Below are 17,119 nucleotides of genomic sequence, written 5' to 3'. Positions count from 1 at the left end.
TTTAGTTCAATAGAGAAACTGATGGAATGTTGTCGGAGGAAATGACATGGGGAGGATTTTTTCTATCTGCTTTGCAACCAAAGGACTTTCCCATTAGACGTGTGGCTGAAACCTGCCATCCGTGCTGGGCCCCCGTTAGCCACGAGCTCGTTGAGACTTCCTTGTATCTCCAGCGCTTTGCACCGGTGAGCACTTTTTCATTCAGTTTCATCACCGCGAGCTCTTCTCCTGAGTCTCTTTCCGTGCTAGGAATGGAGTGTCGCTGGGCCCAGGCCTCCTTTCGGTAAACTGCCACATTCCTGGTACCGAGGAGGAACTGCGCTCCTTAGACGTCCATCTATCCTAGTTTAAGAAACCACGGCCCGGAGAAAAGGGATCGCACCCGGTCACGGGGAGACCAAGCGGCAGGGCCCGAATCCCCGACCTCCTCCAGCAGTCCGGGTTTCGCGCACACCACGCGCTCCGCCGGCGCCGGGGAGCCCACGCCGGCTCCAGAACGCGGGGACCAGAGCAGGGGAGCTCGGCATCCGCCTCGGGGAGGTTCGAAGTTCTACTCGGCTCCGCCCCGTCCTGTTCCGCTCCGCCCCGCCCAGCTCCGCGCAGCGCCAGCCCTAACAGAGCCGGAGAGAGCGCTCATGAATATGCAGATTGCGGAGGAAGGCTATTTAAAGGCGTTCTGGCCACGCGCGGCTTCCCTCCTGGTGCTGCTTGCCGACCGCCTCGGCCTTCTTGCCACTTCATCTTCTCTATCTCCGAGGTCTCCGCGCGGTGGCCTTTGCTAAGTCATTAAGTAATTACGGAGAAGGCCGCAACATGTCTGACAAACTGCCCTACAAAGTCGGTAAGCCCGGGGGGAGGGAGTGCTGGCAGAATTACGGAACACTCGAGGCTTGCACGGGGCTGGGGTTGCAGCCGGCCCCGGAGGTTGCACTGTGGCCAGCAATGGGCCTTCCCCCGACGGGCCCGGAGGGGACCCGCCGATTTGATCTCTTTGAATTGAAGGCTTGGCACGTTGGCCTGGGACAGCCTAGCGGGGCGCCCACGCGGTGCCTACTGGGGACTGTAGTTCTCCTGTGGCTCGCTTCCTAGTGCAACCCAAAGCGGGAGGGCTGGGGGGAACTACCAGTCCCAGCGTGCCCCACTTCGCGGGGCTGCCGTAGAACGGGGACTGCAGAAAGCGTGCTGAGGGGCGGGGCTTTTCTAGGCAGGTGGATAGGGGTCCCTGGGAAACCGCGACTAGCTGGATTTACGAAATCGGGAACTGAGAGCTCCCTCATCCTTCCAAAACTCCCCCCCCAGTTGAGGCCCCTCTGGAAGGGCGTGAAATTGGGATATACCTATGAAAACTAGGAGACTACCGGAGATCTGGCACTAACCTGCAGGGTGGCTTTGGGACGTGGCTTTGGCCACGGACTCTCCCTGGATATCCCCTGTTGCTTTGGCCTCCGGGGCTGTGAGACCAGTAAATGAGAAGAGCCCGGGTGTGGAGTTGAATGCTCTTTGTAGAACACCTGTGCCCTGTGGTGATTAGGGAGACTCCACGCAGTACCCACGCTGGCCCGGCACAGGGGGGCAGGACATAATGTTCTCCCCGCCCCGAGGCGCTACTGATTATCTGTCTTTCCCTCCCCAGCTTTTTGCCCTCCTTGCTTTGCTAGAAACAACCTATTTCCCTTACTGAACGCGGCCCCCTCTCAGAGCCCCGAGAAGCCTGAGGCTGGGAATCACAGCGGTCAGGGAGAGGGAGGGTGATAGATACATCGCCTCATTCACTCAATAAACATTTTTAAAGCACCTACTACGTCCTCTGTCTCCCAGACACTCGGCTTCCAGGATTTTTCAGACACACTTTAGGCATTCGCAGGAAGTGTAGACTCTCCAGGAACCCTGGCTTAAACTTAGGAGGCTCCGTTCTGGTGTCGTCTTTGAAAATCAGCTTGATGTGAGACTCGGTCCGGGCCCTTCGTTTCCTCCTCGGGAACGAGAGCTCGGGGGTGGGGTGGGGTGGGGGGTGGGGGGGGTGTTCCGTGTTCTAGGCCCCTTCCCAGCTCGGACAGTGCCTGCTTAGCTTTAGAAACGGGTGCTAACTTGTTCTGCTCTTAAGCGCTCCCTCTTAACAGCCTTTTCCCGGTCTCTATTGATCTCTCCTCCTACAACATAGAGTCTGTGTTGTATAATACTTCTACTGAATCCCATCTTTGCTGCGGCCTGTCTCCTCAGTCTGGGATTGCTTTATGCCCCCAGGGCACTTTTTGAGGATGTTTTATAGTTTATAAAGGAGGCAAACCTGTGCAGAGTAAAGGTTAACCTATTAGCCTTATTTTACCACTTAGGAAATTGGTAAGTTTATGTGACATTGCTGGCTGGTAGAGACAGGAACGGAACACGTGCCTTTTTACTATACATTTTTTGTCTTTAGATTTGTACTAATGATCAATCCAGGAGAGTTGGAGACCTCACTATTTTGAGATGGGGAGCAAACATCCTCCCGGTCCACCTTCTTAAAAAATATTAATAGCTTTTTATTTTTCAAAATACATTCAAAGATAATTTTCTTTTTATTTTTTTTTAATAGTTTTTATTTAACAGATAGATGCATGGGTAATTTTACAACATTGACAATTGCCAAAGCTTTTGTTCCAATTTTTCCCCTTCCCCCACTCCTTCCCCAGGGTGGCAGGTTCAATATGTTAAAGTATAAACTAAATACAGTATATGTACACATGTCCAAACAGTTGTTTATGCAAAGATGATTTTCAACATTCGCCCCTGCAAAATCTTGTCTTCCAAATATTTCTTTCCCTTAGATGGCAAATAATCTAGTATAGGTTAAATATGTACAATTCTTCTAAACATTTATCATGCTGCACAAGAAAAATCAAATCAAAAGGGAAAACATGAGAAAGAAAAAACAAAGCGAGCAAACAACAACTAAAAGAGTGAGAATGCTGATGATGCACACTCAGTCCCCACAGTGCTCTCTCTGGGTACAGGCGGCTCTAGACATCACAAGTCTGTTGGAATTGCCTGAATCATCTCATTGATGAAAAGAGCTAGATCCATCATAGTTGATCATCACATAATATTGTTGCTGTATACAACGATCTCCTGGTCCTGCTCATTTCCCTCAGCATCAGTCCATGTAAGTCTCTCCAGGCCTCTCTGACATCATCCTGCTGGTCATTTCTCACAGACCAAGAATATTCCATCACATTCACATACCACAATTTACCCAGCCATTCCCCCACTGATGGGCACACACTCAGTTTCCAGTTTCTAGCCACTACAAAAAGGGCTGCCACAAACATTTTTGCACATGTGAGTTCTTTGCCCTTTATAGTTTAATATCCCCTTGGGCAGAGTTGTACATTGCTCTCCAGAATGGTTGAATCAATTTATAACTCTATCAACAATGTATCTTTTCCCGTCATTTTGGCCAATCTCAGAAGTGTGAAGTCTTAATTTACATTTCTCTAATCAATAGTGATTCATAACATTTTTTCATATGACTAAAAATCGATTCAATAATTTCTCCTGAAAATTGTCTGTTGCTAGCCTTAGCCTGTTTGTGAAGATCTAGGAGGGAAACAAGGGGATGGCTAGTAGATTAGAAATGATTGTTTGTATAGGAGCATTTGGTCCACATTTTTTATTTTTATTTTTCCAATGAATCCTATGTCTAGTAAACTGATCAGAGCAAAAAAGAAATAAAGAAAAAATAATAATCAGTCAATAAGTATTTATTAAGTACGTCCCAGGTGCTAGGCATTGAGAATACAAAGAAGACAAAAGAAAACCTCAAACAACAGCCTTCCCCCTCAAGGAATTCACAACAGGAATGCAAACAACTATTATGTTTAAACCAGACAGATGGAGTAAATGGAAGGTAATCTCAGTCAAAACCCAAAGACTAAGGAGATATAGGAAAGGCTTCTTGTAGGAAATGGGACTGTATCTGAGAGTTTAAGGGCTCCAGGAGGGATGTGGAAATGAGCAGGAAGAAAGTTTCAGGCATGAAGCAGTGAAGACAAAATAATATTTTATTGGGGGAATGGGAGGAGGCAGTCAGGGTTAGGTGACTTGCCCAGGATCATACAGCTACTAAGTACCTCAGGTCCTCCTGACTCTAAAGCTATCCCCTGTAATATGTAGCTGCCCCTCACAAAATTTTAAAGGAGTTTATATGCTATAAGAAATGTATACCTTTAAGTAAATATAAAAAATATTCCAATAATAAATTCCAACTGTATTCCACATAAAAGATAATTTTCCTGAGGTGCAGTTGCTAGCATTTTGGGGAAACTAGGAAAGGCTTGAGACAGTTCTTGAAATGAGTTGTGAATGAAGGTAGGAATTCAGGATTCTAAAAAGAGGGGGAGGAGAAAACACATTCCAGGCATGGGGGAAGAGCTTTTAAATATCTTGGAATGTTGTGTGAGGAACAATAAACAAGCCACTTGGGGTGAATGTAGAGTGTAGGAAGGAGTATGATGTATAATAAATCTAGAAAGAGTCCCAAAAAGAATTTGTATTTAGAGGCATTAGAAAGTTGCTCTAACATTTTGAGCAGGAGAGTGATACATGCAGTGAGATACATTTGGAAATAATGTAACTGGTTTTTGTGTAGCACTTTTCAAATTTGCAAAGAGGTGTGTGTCTCTATCCCTGTGTATGATTTGAATCATAATACTCAGATACTACAGACCCTACAAACGAGAAAACCCAGAGATTGATTTGTCCTTGTCACAAAGCTTGTAGAGAGATTCAAATCCAGGGTTCAGTGTTATAACCAACGTTAAGCCACCTTTCTGACTTATATCTATAGCCAAGCTCAGGGCTGTATGCTCTTTCGGTAACCATTTGGCATAGCATGAAAAAAAAGGAAGAAAACTTTCTCCATTTAGAATTTCTCCTTTGCAATCTGAAAAAAAAAAAAAGATATATACAAAATAAAATGGAATCAGAAAGGAGAAATAAATATAGGATGTTTTTGTTATTATTTTATATTAGATATATCTTAAAGGTAAGTTGTAAAGAATTTGGGATTTATGGTTTTATATATGTGATTTTCATTTTTTTACTTGAATGTTTTTAATGATGGTTACTAAATTTGAAGAAAATATACAATATGTATATAATATATGTACACCTTTGTGTACAATATATGCACATACATACACATATGGCTATTAAAGCATAATACTGCCCTTAGACTTTAGGGTATGTGTGTGAGAGAGAGAGAGAGAGAAAGGGAGAGATTTTAATGAGATAATCAGCTATCCAAAGGTGAAGGGTAATAGGCCACCTTGAGAAGTAATGTTTCCCATGAACTGGTTTTAAGTCAGATCAAGTATATGCTGAAGTTCTGGGATTCTGGGATTTCCTGAAGATTTCCGTCCCCTATTTAGGTTCAAGTTTGAAAAGTGTGTCAGGTCCCTGCCTTCTGAAAGCTTATAACTGTCAGAAGCAGCAAGCTTAGAATATACTTGATGATAGGAAAGCAAAGGGGGGGGTTCTTTACCCCTTCTCCCCCCCCCATCTTCTCCATAATGCTTAGTCTGTTTTTTCCCCTGACTCTTTAGCTGACATCAGCCTGGCTGCCTGGGGACGCAAAGCCCTGGACATAGCAGAGAATGAGATGCCTGGCCTGATGAAACTTCGAGAGATGTACTCAGCCTCTAAGCCACTGAAGGGTGCCCGGATTGCTGGCTGCCTCCACATGACTGTGGAGACAGCTGTTCTTATTGAGACACTGGTGGCTCTGGGAGCTGAGGTAAGTCCACATAGAACATCAGAGGAGCCAGCACTGGGATCTGGGTTGGGGAGGAGAGGGATTCAGGTGGTTCTGGAAGCTTTCCTGGATAGTAACCTCTCTATTCTGTGTCAGTATATAGTGGAAAGAATGCTGGAGTAGGAGAGGGGAGTTCCAATCTCAACTGTAACATTTGCCAGCAATGTGCTCTTGGAGTCTCAGTTTCCTTATCTGTAAAAGTTAGACTAATTAATTTGGTCAGTTCTAAATCTATAAAAGAGAATGATTCCTTCCTTTTGTCCAGCCATTTCTACCTGTCCTCTCCCCCAACAATCCTTTCGCAATGTAGGGCAAGAATTGTCCCCATTATACAAAGAAAGAAACAGTCTCAGAGAAGGACAAAACCTGTTTTCTTGACTCTCAACCCAGGGATTTTTTCCCTAATCCACTCACCATGAGTTGACCTTCTTGACTCATGTGTACTGATTAGTAGCTCCTTTGGCCTCTGACCCAGGTGACTTCACTACATTGACCTTGGGCTGCTGTTCTCTGCTTTTGTGATTAACCCCCCTTGTCCCTTGGTATTTGCAGGTACAATGGTCCAGTTGCAACATTTTCTCCACCCAGGATCATGCAGCAGCTGCTATTGCCAAAACTGGCATTCCTGGTAAGTCTTCCTCTGGGCATAGCTCCCATCAGGACTCTCTTGGGGGCAGGGAGCTGGAGGAAAAGTCCTCCAGGAGGGGAATATTTCAGCTATTCAAAGGAGTTAAGGACATAAGCATAAACTTATTCTTTGTAGTCCAGGGGATATGATGAGTACCAACCAGAGAAAAGTTATAGGGATGCAGATATTGCCTAGATTGAAGGAAGAACTTCTCAAGATTAATAGCCGGCATTTATATAGTGCTTTATACATGTTATAACAATTAGAGCTGCCTCCATAGATGGCTGTGCTGATAACTTTGGAGCTGCCATTCAAGGGACTCCTACTGGGGTGTGAGGTTTGGGGTGGTGCGAGAGGATCACAGAGCTTGAAAAGACACCTTGGATCATCCCCCCTCATTTCTACATGAGGAAGCTGAGATCCAGTCAGGTTAAGTGACTTTATCCTGGTATATCAGGTAAAGTGTGCCACATTTGGGATTTGTACGCAGATTTTGTGACTCCAGTTCCAGCATTTTTCAGATTATCCTTCCCCAGGAACCATCCAGCTTTAAAATTCTGTTACTATAAGATTCTGTGAAAGACAGGTGATTGGAGTATCTAGGAAAGGTTGGTCCTGCACAGTAGGAATGCTTGTTGGAGGAGAACTGTAATGGTATTAATGATGACCAACCATTCTGTAGGTACTGATCGTTAATGAGAGCCTGTGTGAAATGAAAGGCTGCAGAATCTTTCAGTTGGCCTTCGGTGAGAAGGTCTGGATGAGCTAGGAGGCTCACAGGATTTCTGTGGGCAGGAAGAAAACACAGCATGTTTATTTTCTCTAGCTGTTAGTGTGGCTCAGCCTAGCCAGGCTCTGGGAAATAGAATTCTGTGTCTTCGGCCAAGGGCCTTGGGCACAGGGAGGCTGATGGGAGGCTGATGGGATGCTTGGGAGGGTGAGGGAGCTCCCACCAAAGCAGTGCCTTTGATTCCTATCTTCTGGCCTGGTGGGGGAGGTAGGCAGAGTGGCCAGCTCCCTCTAGTTTGCCATCTCTGTACTTTGGGACACTGGACTTTGAACCCAAAGGATAAAGCTTTGTTTGCAGAATGTTTCTTTTTTTGCCCTTTGCCCAGGATTTGCAACATTAGTAGCTTGGTGCCTCTACTGAGCCCAGAGGAAAGCTGATGTCTTGCAATGTCCTTCTCTTCCTAGGCCATGATTAGGTTAGAAGAACAACACAAGGGATGTTTGTCATGATCTGCCACCTACTTTCCCCACATAAACTTCCTTCATGATAGTGTCTTATATAACACACAAAGTGCTTGGCAAGCCTTAAAGCTCTGCATGAATGTTAGCTATTATTTCAATTATTCTCCGGTTCTTCTCTACTTTTATCTTTCCCCTATTCTACCCTTGCACCCCCAACACCGACTTTGTGGTTAAATTGTTTTCAGGGGCCGAGGAACTCTACTTTAGGCATTACCTGGGCAGCCCTTGATTCTTGGGATTGGGTGGAGAACTTCCATATCTTGCAAGACCTTCTCTCATAGGTTCCTAATAGTGGTACAAAAAAGGCAAGGAAAGAAGTATTGAGGATACTAAGTTAACTTAGGAAGATACTCTTAGGATCTTGGCTTAGAAACTGGAGGGAGGACTCATCCCCATCCTCTAGATTTGCAGGTCAGGAGTGGAGAAATCAGAGTTCTGGTGCTAGCCACTAGTTGGGTGGACTATGGATGGTCTGGCCTTGATTCTTCCTTCAATTGCTCTTTTAACCTAGAGAGTTAAAAAAAAATGTCTAACAGTAATTTACCCAATGCTTTCCATGATATTTATGTCCAGACGTAGCCCATCCCATCTCCTTCCTGTCTTCTGTGCCCTAGACAAACGGGATCGTAGTCTGATCCCTGGTCTTGCCCAGCCTGCCCTCATCTCTATTTGCTGAAATCCTCCTTTTCCTTCAAGATCTTGCTCAAGTGTCACCTCCATGGCTATCTTTTCCCTGATGCTGCTAGCTGAAAGTTCTGTCTCCTCAAGTTTTCCTAGAGCATTTTCTTCTCTCACTCCCTCCTCTGCCTCCATCACATACTCCTTATAGCATTCTTATTTGTGTACATATTGTATTCTCAACTTGCCACTTGTAAGCTCCTTAGGAACATGACCTGTGTGCTGAGTACCTAGCACATGGCCTGTGCACTCCAATGCTGGGTCAGCTGCATTCACCTCTATCTTCCCACTCTTGCCTCAGTGTATGCTTGGAAGGGGGAGACCGATGAGGAATATCTCTGGTGCATTGAGCAGACCCTCTATTTCAAGGATGGGCAGCCCCTCAACATGATCCTGGATGATGGAGGGGACCTCACCAACCTTGTTCACAACAAATATCCTGAGCTTCTGAAGGGTAAGAAGAAATATGGGGGAATGGGGATGCACAAGGATAGAATTTTGGGGTGTGCAGGGGTGATATATGGGGTTCCTATAGGAAGTGGTGGGGGAAAAGGCTGCAAATCCCTGACTTCCCCAAGGAGGGATGGCTAGATAATGTGTTTCCTTATGAAGCTGATGAGGGGAAGTTGATAAGAAGGTCTCACTGGCTGTTTTTGGCACATGGAGGGACAAGGGTGACTTTTTCAGAACTCATAAAGGTAGTATGGTAAATATGTATAGTATGTTATAAATACAGTGGAAAGAGGCCTGAAAATAGAATTTAGAGCAATAAAATTGGTAATTCAAATCTCAGCTCTGTTACTAGCTCTTCAGGTGGGTTTATTAATCTGTAGATTGGGAGGTTAGACCAGATTATTTTGAAGATCTCTTTCTTCTCCAGTGAAAGGAAACTCTAGGAAACTTTTTCTTTCCTGGAGTATTATGGATAGCCCCAGGGGGAGTCTGTGCCTCAGGTTTAATATGGCCAGTTTTGCTATCCTGGGGGGCAGGTTGGGCCAAGGTGAACTGACAAGCTCATAGCTGTGCATTTAGGAGTGTGGGGGAAGTTTGGCTCTCTGCCAGTCTCCCTCCTGCTCAGAACCTTCTTTTTGCTAAGCCTCCCCTGAGGCTAGAGTAGGAAGGGAAAAGGGAGAAACTTTCTTAATGACCTTGGAAATTTTCTAGACTTTATTTTGTTATCACCTCAAGTTCTGAATCTCCAGAGAAGAGAAGGAAGAAGGCCACTCCTTCCTTGGGTTCTAGTTTGACTTGAGTTTGGAGTCTATGTCTCCATTCTGGGATAGGGGCCTCCCTTTTTGTTGGAGTTCAGGAAGATTTGAAAGGGGAAATAATCTAAATCAGAGTTGGGGGTGGGTGAAATTGTGGGATATTCTATGTGTAGAAAGCTGGGGTCCTGAATTCCTTTTCCTAAATAGCCCTGACTAGGCCCTTTTCCTCAGAGGCCTCAGGCCTGAGATCATATTTAAAAAAAAAAAAAAAAAAAAATTGTTGCATAGGAAACTAGGGAGAAAATTCTGGTGACTTGGAGCTGAAGTAGGTGTTTGTCCTCTGTCACCTGGATCACAGATCAGAGGTTTACTCCCTTTTGGAGTTTGAGAATTGTTCCAGGTCCAAGAATCTTTCCCCTCTGTAATTCATTCACCACCAGTACCTGAAAGTCTACTCTTTGAGCTGCATGTTTTTAGGTTAAGACATTATTATTCTTTGTTAATAAAGAGATAAGCTGTGAAAAGGAAAAAAAAATTAAGCCTTTGATACACCACTGGTGATCCTTGACTGGTGCTGAGATGCAAATTTTGGGGGCAAGGAGAATGATACAATGCAAAGAGAAATGGATTTGGAATCAGGATGGCAGGGGTCCAGGTTTTGATTCTGCCAGTAATCTGTTGTGTATCTCTGGATCTGAGTTTCCTCCTTTTTAAAACAAGTGTTGGATTGGATCATTTCAAAGCTTCCTTCTAGCCTCATTTTCAAAGTCTGAAAAAAATGAGAGGAGGATATGACTCCAAGCAGTGGAGTCCTAGCAACCTAGTGAAAGGGATAGTTCAAGGAGAGATAGAAAGGTATGAGGCTTTTTCCACTCGTCCTAATACAACACAAGATGACTTCAGTTTGGGGGAAGAGTTGGGAAAATGGGAAGCATTGTTGACTTCACTGCTGGTCTTTTCCTTCTCCTTTCCTCAAGGGTTCTATAATGGTGGGAGGATTGAAGGGAATTAATTTCCTACCATCACTCTTCCAAGCTGAACAAGATGGCACATGTTAAATATTTGTCAAAAAGGAATTAATTAAATGTGGCTCCAGAGGGCTGGAATTGTAGGGGACGGGTACTAATGGAGTATCTTCTTGGCTCAGGCATCAGAGGCATCTCAGAAGAAACAACTACAGGGGTCCACAATCTATACAAGATGAAGGCCAATGGAGTTTTGAAAGTGCCAGCCATCAATGTGAACGATTCTGTTACCAAGGTACTCCTGTACTGAATTCCAAATCTGTAGGCAGGTCAGATGAGGCCAGCATGATGTAGTTGGAGGTTATGAGACTTGAATTTATATTTGGGTTCCCATTCTGCCACATGCTAACTGTATTACTTTTGGTAAGCCATTTAAGTACCCTGGGCCTGAGTTCCTTTATTTGTAAAATGAGAGTGTTAGATTAGATGAGAGCATTTTAAATTTTTTTCCACTTGCAATTCTTTTTCCCCAAGAAATTTTTAAATAGAATAAGTCATAATTTCATGACACCCACATTCAGCTATAAGACCCCAAATGAGGTTGTGAACCACAGTTTAAGAAGCTGAGCACTAGATGACTTCTAAGGTTCTTTTCAGATCTAAATTTATGGTTCTAGGATTTATTAGCTCTGAGCAGAGATAAGGCATATGAAAGCTGTGTCTATTTCCACATTGTTAAGATAAGGATCTTTTCTGAAAATCTTGAAGTGCTTTAGTGCATATCTTGTTAGTTGCTGATGTTCCAATATACAGAGTAGGATATTAATCCCTCCCAGAGTCATAGTCATAGAATATTTGAGTTAGAAGAGAGGAAGCAAGGAAACTGAGGATTAGAGAGGGAATATAATTTGCAAAGGCCATATCTTGTTAGTAGAACTGGAATGAGAGTCTAGGGGTCCTGGATCCAGAGGGCAACAGAACTCAATTCTGAGTTCTTGAGCGGAGAGGGGACCCAATGAAATCTTCCTGGAGTCTGGGGGGAGATTTCTTCCTCTCCTTCTTTTCCAAACTCCTCCCTTCCCCTTCCAGAGCAAGTTTGACAACCTGTATGGCTGCCGTGAGTCCCCTCATCGATGGCATCAAACGAGCCACGGATGTGATGATCGCTGGCAAGGTGGCTGTGGTGGCAGGCTATGGTGATGTGGGCAAGGGCTGTGCCCAGGCCCTTCGGGGCTTTGGGGCCCGAGTCATCATCACAGAGATAGATCCCATCAATGCACTGCAAGCATCTATGGAGGGTGAGTGTGGGCCAGGGCAGGCAGGGCAGGCACGACTTGGGGGGGCGCAGGGGTAGGCCAGGACTGATGTCTGTGTGTGTCTGTACTCAGGCTATGAGGTGACCACCATGGATGAGGCCTGCAAGGAGGGAAACATCTTTGTCACCACCACGGGATGCATAGACATCATCTTGGGCAGGTGGGCTTGGCTCCGGGGGGGGGCCGCCATCTGCCTTCCATCTCCCTCTACATCCCCCTGCCTCTTCCTGTCCAACTCTATTTTCCCACGGCCTGTGTCCTTCCCTTATTGCTCCCTCCCTTCCGTTTGTCCTTCCCTTAGCCTTGTTGCTCCTCTTCCCTTGCAGCCAGAGCTCCTGCTTGCTTTGTTCCCTAGCTCCTGCTCCCCTTCCCCCTTACCCCTGGGGCCCCTGTTTCCTACCCCCACCACAGGCACTTTGAGCAGATGAAGGATGATGCCATCGTATGTAACATTGGCCACTTTGACGTGGAGATAGATGTGAAGTGGCTGAATCAGAATTCTGTGGAGAAGGTGACCGTGAAGCCTCAGGTGAGGGCCTGGGGTATGTGAGGGAGCTCTGGAGCATCTGCAGGGCCTGGGTCTGAGGCGGAGGGGTGCACAGGCTTCCCAGTCAGAGCATTGAGTCCTACTTCTGATGCTGCTCCCTGGCATCTTGGGCAAATCTGTCGCCTCCCATGGGCCTCAGGTTCCTCCTTTGTGAAAGATGGCACTAGACCCACAGTCCTGTGACTAGGCTCTGGAGAAAAGAGATGGAAGCACTTGGGCTTGGGGGGTAAGAGGGTGGGAGCGGGATTGTCCTTGGCTAGCATTAAGGAGATTGGGGGGAGGGAATGCCCTGCAGTCTCTCCAAGAGATTATTTGGAGGCTGGGGGGAGGTCTCAGGGTGTGCATGTGTGTATGTGTGCACGTGTGCACAGGGGGATATTGCTGACACTGAATTGAGAGCATTTCTTTAGCTTCCATGAACTGCCGAACTGCCCCAGCCCTAAGACTCCTTGGATTATTCTTGGGTTGGAGGGAATGGACTGGTGCCTTCTCCCATTCCCCAATTTTGCATTTAGTGGTATGCATGTGCATGTATGAACAATAGCAAAGGCAAACTGGCAATTGATTATTGGTAGATGGCAGAAACCCAGGGACCCACAGTGCCTGGATCTGCCCTCAGCCCACCCAACTTCCCTCTGGCCTGGCTCCATCCACTGGGTTACCTCCTTTTCTTATGTGTTAATTTTAGCCCTGGAGTGACTTGGCTTGGGCCCTTACCACCTCTGCCCATCTCTGGAAGGCTGAGCCAGGATGAGGGAAGAAGGGAGAATGTGGCATTTATGTGGGGCCGGAGGTACTTGGCTAGCCTAGACTAGTGGCTAGATGACCACTTGTTGACTACTCTGTAAACGGATTCCTATTTAAGTATGGTTAGATTTAAATGTTCTTTGGGCCTTCGTCTAGCTTTGAGTTTCTGTGATTTTGAAGGGTAGAGGATATAGGAGCCTTATTAAGGAGGGGAGAAAAGAGGGAGGCCCTTTCCTGTTCTCTAAGCCTTCACCTTTCTTGCCTACCTGGCCAGGTGGACCGCTACAAGCTGAAGAATGGGCGGCGGATCATCCTGCTGGCAGAGGGCCGTTTAGTCAATCTGGGCTGTGCTATGGGCCATCCCAGCTTTGTCATGAGCAATTCCTTCAGCAACCAGGTGTTGGCTCAGATTGAGCTGTGGACCTACCCAGACAAGTACCCTGTGGGAGTGCACTTCCTCCCCAAAAAGGTTAGTGATGTTGCTTCTACCTCCCTATTAGCTTACTGCTTAGTGATTGCCAAGAGAGTTAGCTTTGGTGTGAGTGGATCCAGGGTTCACATCAAACTCTCCAGTTTGAGCCAATCCCTTCTCTTTCTCAGCTCATATTCATTGAGAAGACAGATTATTCCTTGAGAAACAGATGAGATATCAGGTAGAGGAAACTATTGATGAGGGTCATATCATGTAGATGCTGCTCCTAAAGAGAAATGGGCAAGATTATGGCCCGGGCTAGACCCCTACTCAGACTTTGCTGGATGACTGATGGATTGTTCCTCTGCCCCCAGTTAGACAATTCTACAATGATAGAGCTGAAAGAGGCCTTTGACCACCTATAGTCTCCATCCACTGCCCTCCTCAGCAGGTACTCGAGTTCAGTTTTATAGAAGAGGAAACCGGGCAAAGACAAAGTGAAGGACTTTCCTTACGTCATACCAAAAGGATAGGGGCAGATTTAGGAGAAGAATGCAAAGTTTTTGTCTATGCCAGGCTTTGGGTTCTTTGCACCTCAAGTCCTGAATTCAGCATGAATATCGTTAGTAGACTAGGCCTGGGACATTTAATTAATTTGAGTATTTTGGCTTTGGGAAGAGTCTTTTTGGTACCTGTCCCTGCCAGCCTTACTCTGTATGAGACTGGGATGGGATGCCTTCTTGTCTGCAGTTAGCCATCTCTGTCCCTGGTCTGACTGACTGTCTCCAGTAGCCTTTTATTTTGGGAATTGGGAAGGCTCATTTTTTCCCTTTAGTTTCTACTCAGTTCTCTGGGAAACTCCTGTGCTTTTGAAGTAGTTAGTTGATTGAGGCCAGCCTATCTCAATCAGCAAACATTTACCATTACCTACTCTGTGCCAGGCAGTCTTCTAGTGCTGTAGATACATTAAAAAAAAAAGAAACATTAGTCCATGGTCTCAAGGAGCTTCCACCATCCCATATACATGTAAGATTTATTTTTTTAGGTAGAGAAAAGCAGTTAGGTGGCACAGTGGATAAGGTGCTGGGCTTGGAGTCAGGACTACCTGAGTCCAAATCTAGCCTCAGATATTAGCTATATGAACCTGGGCAAGTCACTTTATCATGTCTCATTTTCCTCATTTGTAAAATGAGCTGAAGAAAATGACAAACCATACTAGTATCTTTGCCAAGAAAACCCCAAATGGGATCATCACAAAGTCAGTCACAACTGAATGACAGCAACAAATATAGTAGGATATAATATTATGTTATAATGTAGTAAGGATGGAAATAATACAATAAGGATAATGGGGATGGAAAGGCAGGTAGAGCCAGGTTGTGTATGGGATCCTTGTGAGCCACTGGAGTTTTTTTGAATGGGCACTATGGATTCATCTGAGCTGCATTGGAGGATAATCCCTTTTGTAGCAGTGTGGAGGTTGGAAAAGAGAATGGAAAGACTTGAGGCATAGAGTTCCATTAGAGTGACCTGAATTAAGAGTGGTAGCTTGTGGAGAGAAGGGCTCTTCCAGCCTCCTCAAGAAGCCCAAGCTGGAAGCTCAGGAACCCAGGGCTCACCTTTTCTTGTTCTTCCTTACAGCTGGATGAAGCGGTGGCTGAGGCCCATCTGGGCAAACTGAATGTGAAGCTCACAAAACTGACGGAAAAACAGTCCCAGTACCTGGGCCTCCCCAGAGAGGGCCCCTTCAAACCTGACCACTACCGCTACTAGTTCTGCCCATCTCAAAGACTTCGAGTGGCCCACCACATTTTCTTGCCTCTCCAGCCCCTGCACAGAGTAATAAATGGTATCTAGGCTTGGTTGGGCATTCTCTTCTGTGTCATCCCTGTAGCTGCCAGCTACTCATGTATTTTTTGGAACACGTTTGTGTCTAGAATGGTGCCAGGTGATAGGGTCAAGGGGAAGAGGAAGCACCAAAGAAACGAGCTACCTCGAGCCCAGCCTGGCATCCTTGCCCAGATCTATGAAGTGATTGTGTCCTATGTTATGCACTATAGCATGGACCCCTTAATCTCTGGCTTTAGACCTCTAGACATAGTCTGTGTCATGGAACTCTAAAGGATGTTGGCTATGAAAAGGAGGAGAATATCTATTCTAACTTTGTCCTAACTTTGTGAATGGGGAAGCAAATGTCCAGCTCATGCCCCATTAATGGCAAAACTCGGGTCTCTCTACTTCTAGGTCAGAGTGTTTTCCATAGCCCATACAGAATCACTGTACTTGCTTATCCCAGCTCCTAAAGTCAGCCTGTTATCATTCAGTCAATTCACAAACATGCATTAAATGCCTGCTGTCTGCCAGGCTGTTTGCTAAGCACTGTAGATACAAAAAGAGAATTTCAGTTTAATGGGAGAAACAACCTGCAAACAAATATATATAAGACAAGTTACATACAAGTTAATAGGAAATAATTCCACTGCCTTCCCTCTGTTACTTATTTTCCTCTGCTTTCATCTTGTGTTCCATAAGCTTGGTGCTGTGGCAATTTAGGTTTGGGCAGTTGAGAAAAGAGGCTGAGAGGTCAGTGCTGGACTCAGCTAGAGGTCATCATATTGCAATTGAGCGATTAGGGAAGGGAAGGGAATTTACAAGGGAAGGGAAAGTTAGGCTCATTGTCCATTGTGATAGGGTGGGGAGTGATGCAAGGGAGGCAGATGCAAGGGAGGCAGATTTCCTCTGCCTCTGGTAAAAGCAAACAGGGTTTAGTTTCCAGGTATCTGAGAAGTTCACTTTATTCTGACAACAGTTTAACAGTATTCTAAGGATTCTTTCTCTTAGTTGAGTGTAGATCCCTTCCTTATTTAATGTTCTGTGTTTTAAGAGTCCTCCTAGCTCTGACCTCCTGTGATCAGAGTGCTCAATTCAGATTGGATTCCTCTGAAATCAAGCGTAAGCAGGTCATAAATGACAGCAGTATCTGTGTGCATTTTTCTTTAGCTCATTTGAGTTGGTTCAGATACCAGAACAGCTGGATGCCACTAACTTGTGTTTGGGGGGGCAGATCCTTTCCCTCTTCTTTACTTTTCCCATCAGTTCCATAAGTGGGTAGATGCCTTGTTCTTGGACCCTTAGTTGCATCATCAATAAAATGAAGGTCAGTCTGGAAGCCCTGTTAGCGCTGCAGCATTCTGCAGACTGTCACTGAAGCCATCTCCAAGGCTGTTCTGGCCTGTGGAGGGGAGTCTGCATCATCTGATCTTGGGCTTGTGTTCCATAGTTAGCCAGGGGTTTTCTTTCATCTTCAGGATAGGAGGAAAGTATTTTTTCAGCACTCAGTTCCTAAAGGTCTGGGGAAGGCAGCTCGGTGTAAAGGGGAGAGTATTAATTTGAAATCTTAGGATTTGAATCCTAGCTTTGATACTTAAGGGTAGCTAATTGGCCAGTAGAAAGAGTGCTGAGCCTGGAGTCAGGAAGACCTGGCTTCAAACACTAGCTGTGTGAACCTGGCAAGTCACTTAATCCTGGTTACCTCAATTTCCTCATCTGTAAAATGAGAGGACTTGGCAAATTACT

General features: G+C 45.6%; 1 protein-coding gene across 1 annotated transcript; it reads left to right on the top strand.

Annotated features, from left to right (window-relative positions):
• The first annotated feature begins 604 nt into the window (after nt 1–604).
• On the top strand, nt 605–15,405 carry AHCY (adenosylhomocysteinase). The gene is given in 11 exon segments (XM_074292438.1): nt 605–841; nt 5,583–5,773; nt 6,344–6,419; nt 8,650–8,802; nt 10,704–10,816; nt 11,611–11,646; nt 11,648–11,819; nt 11,910–11,997; nt 12,249–12,366; nt 13,406–13,600; nt 15,185–15,405. Coding segments are annotated over 11 exon segments (1,302 nt in total). The 5' UTR covers nt 605–813; the 3' UTR covers nt 15,317–15,405.
• Nucleotides 15,406–17,119: the final 1,714 nt, after the last annotated feature.

The sequence above is a fragment of the Sminthopsis crassicaudata genome, chromosome 2 (genome assembly GCF_048593235.1).
Source record: "Sminthopsis crassicaudata isolate SCR6 chromosome 2, ASM4859323v1, whole genome shotgun sequence".
NCBI lineage: Eukaryota > Metazoa > Chordata > Mammalia > Dasyuromorphia > Dasyuridae > Sminthopsis > Sminthopsis crassicaudata.
The sequence above is the reverse complement of the archived record's forward strand: the minus strand, read 5'-3'. Positions and strand labels throughout refer to the sequence as shown.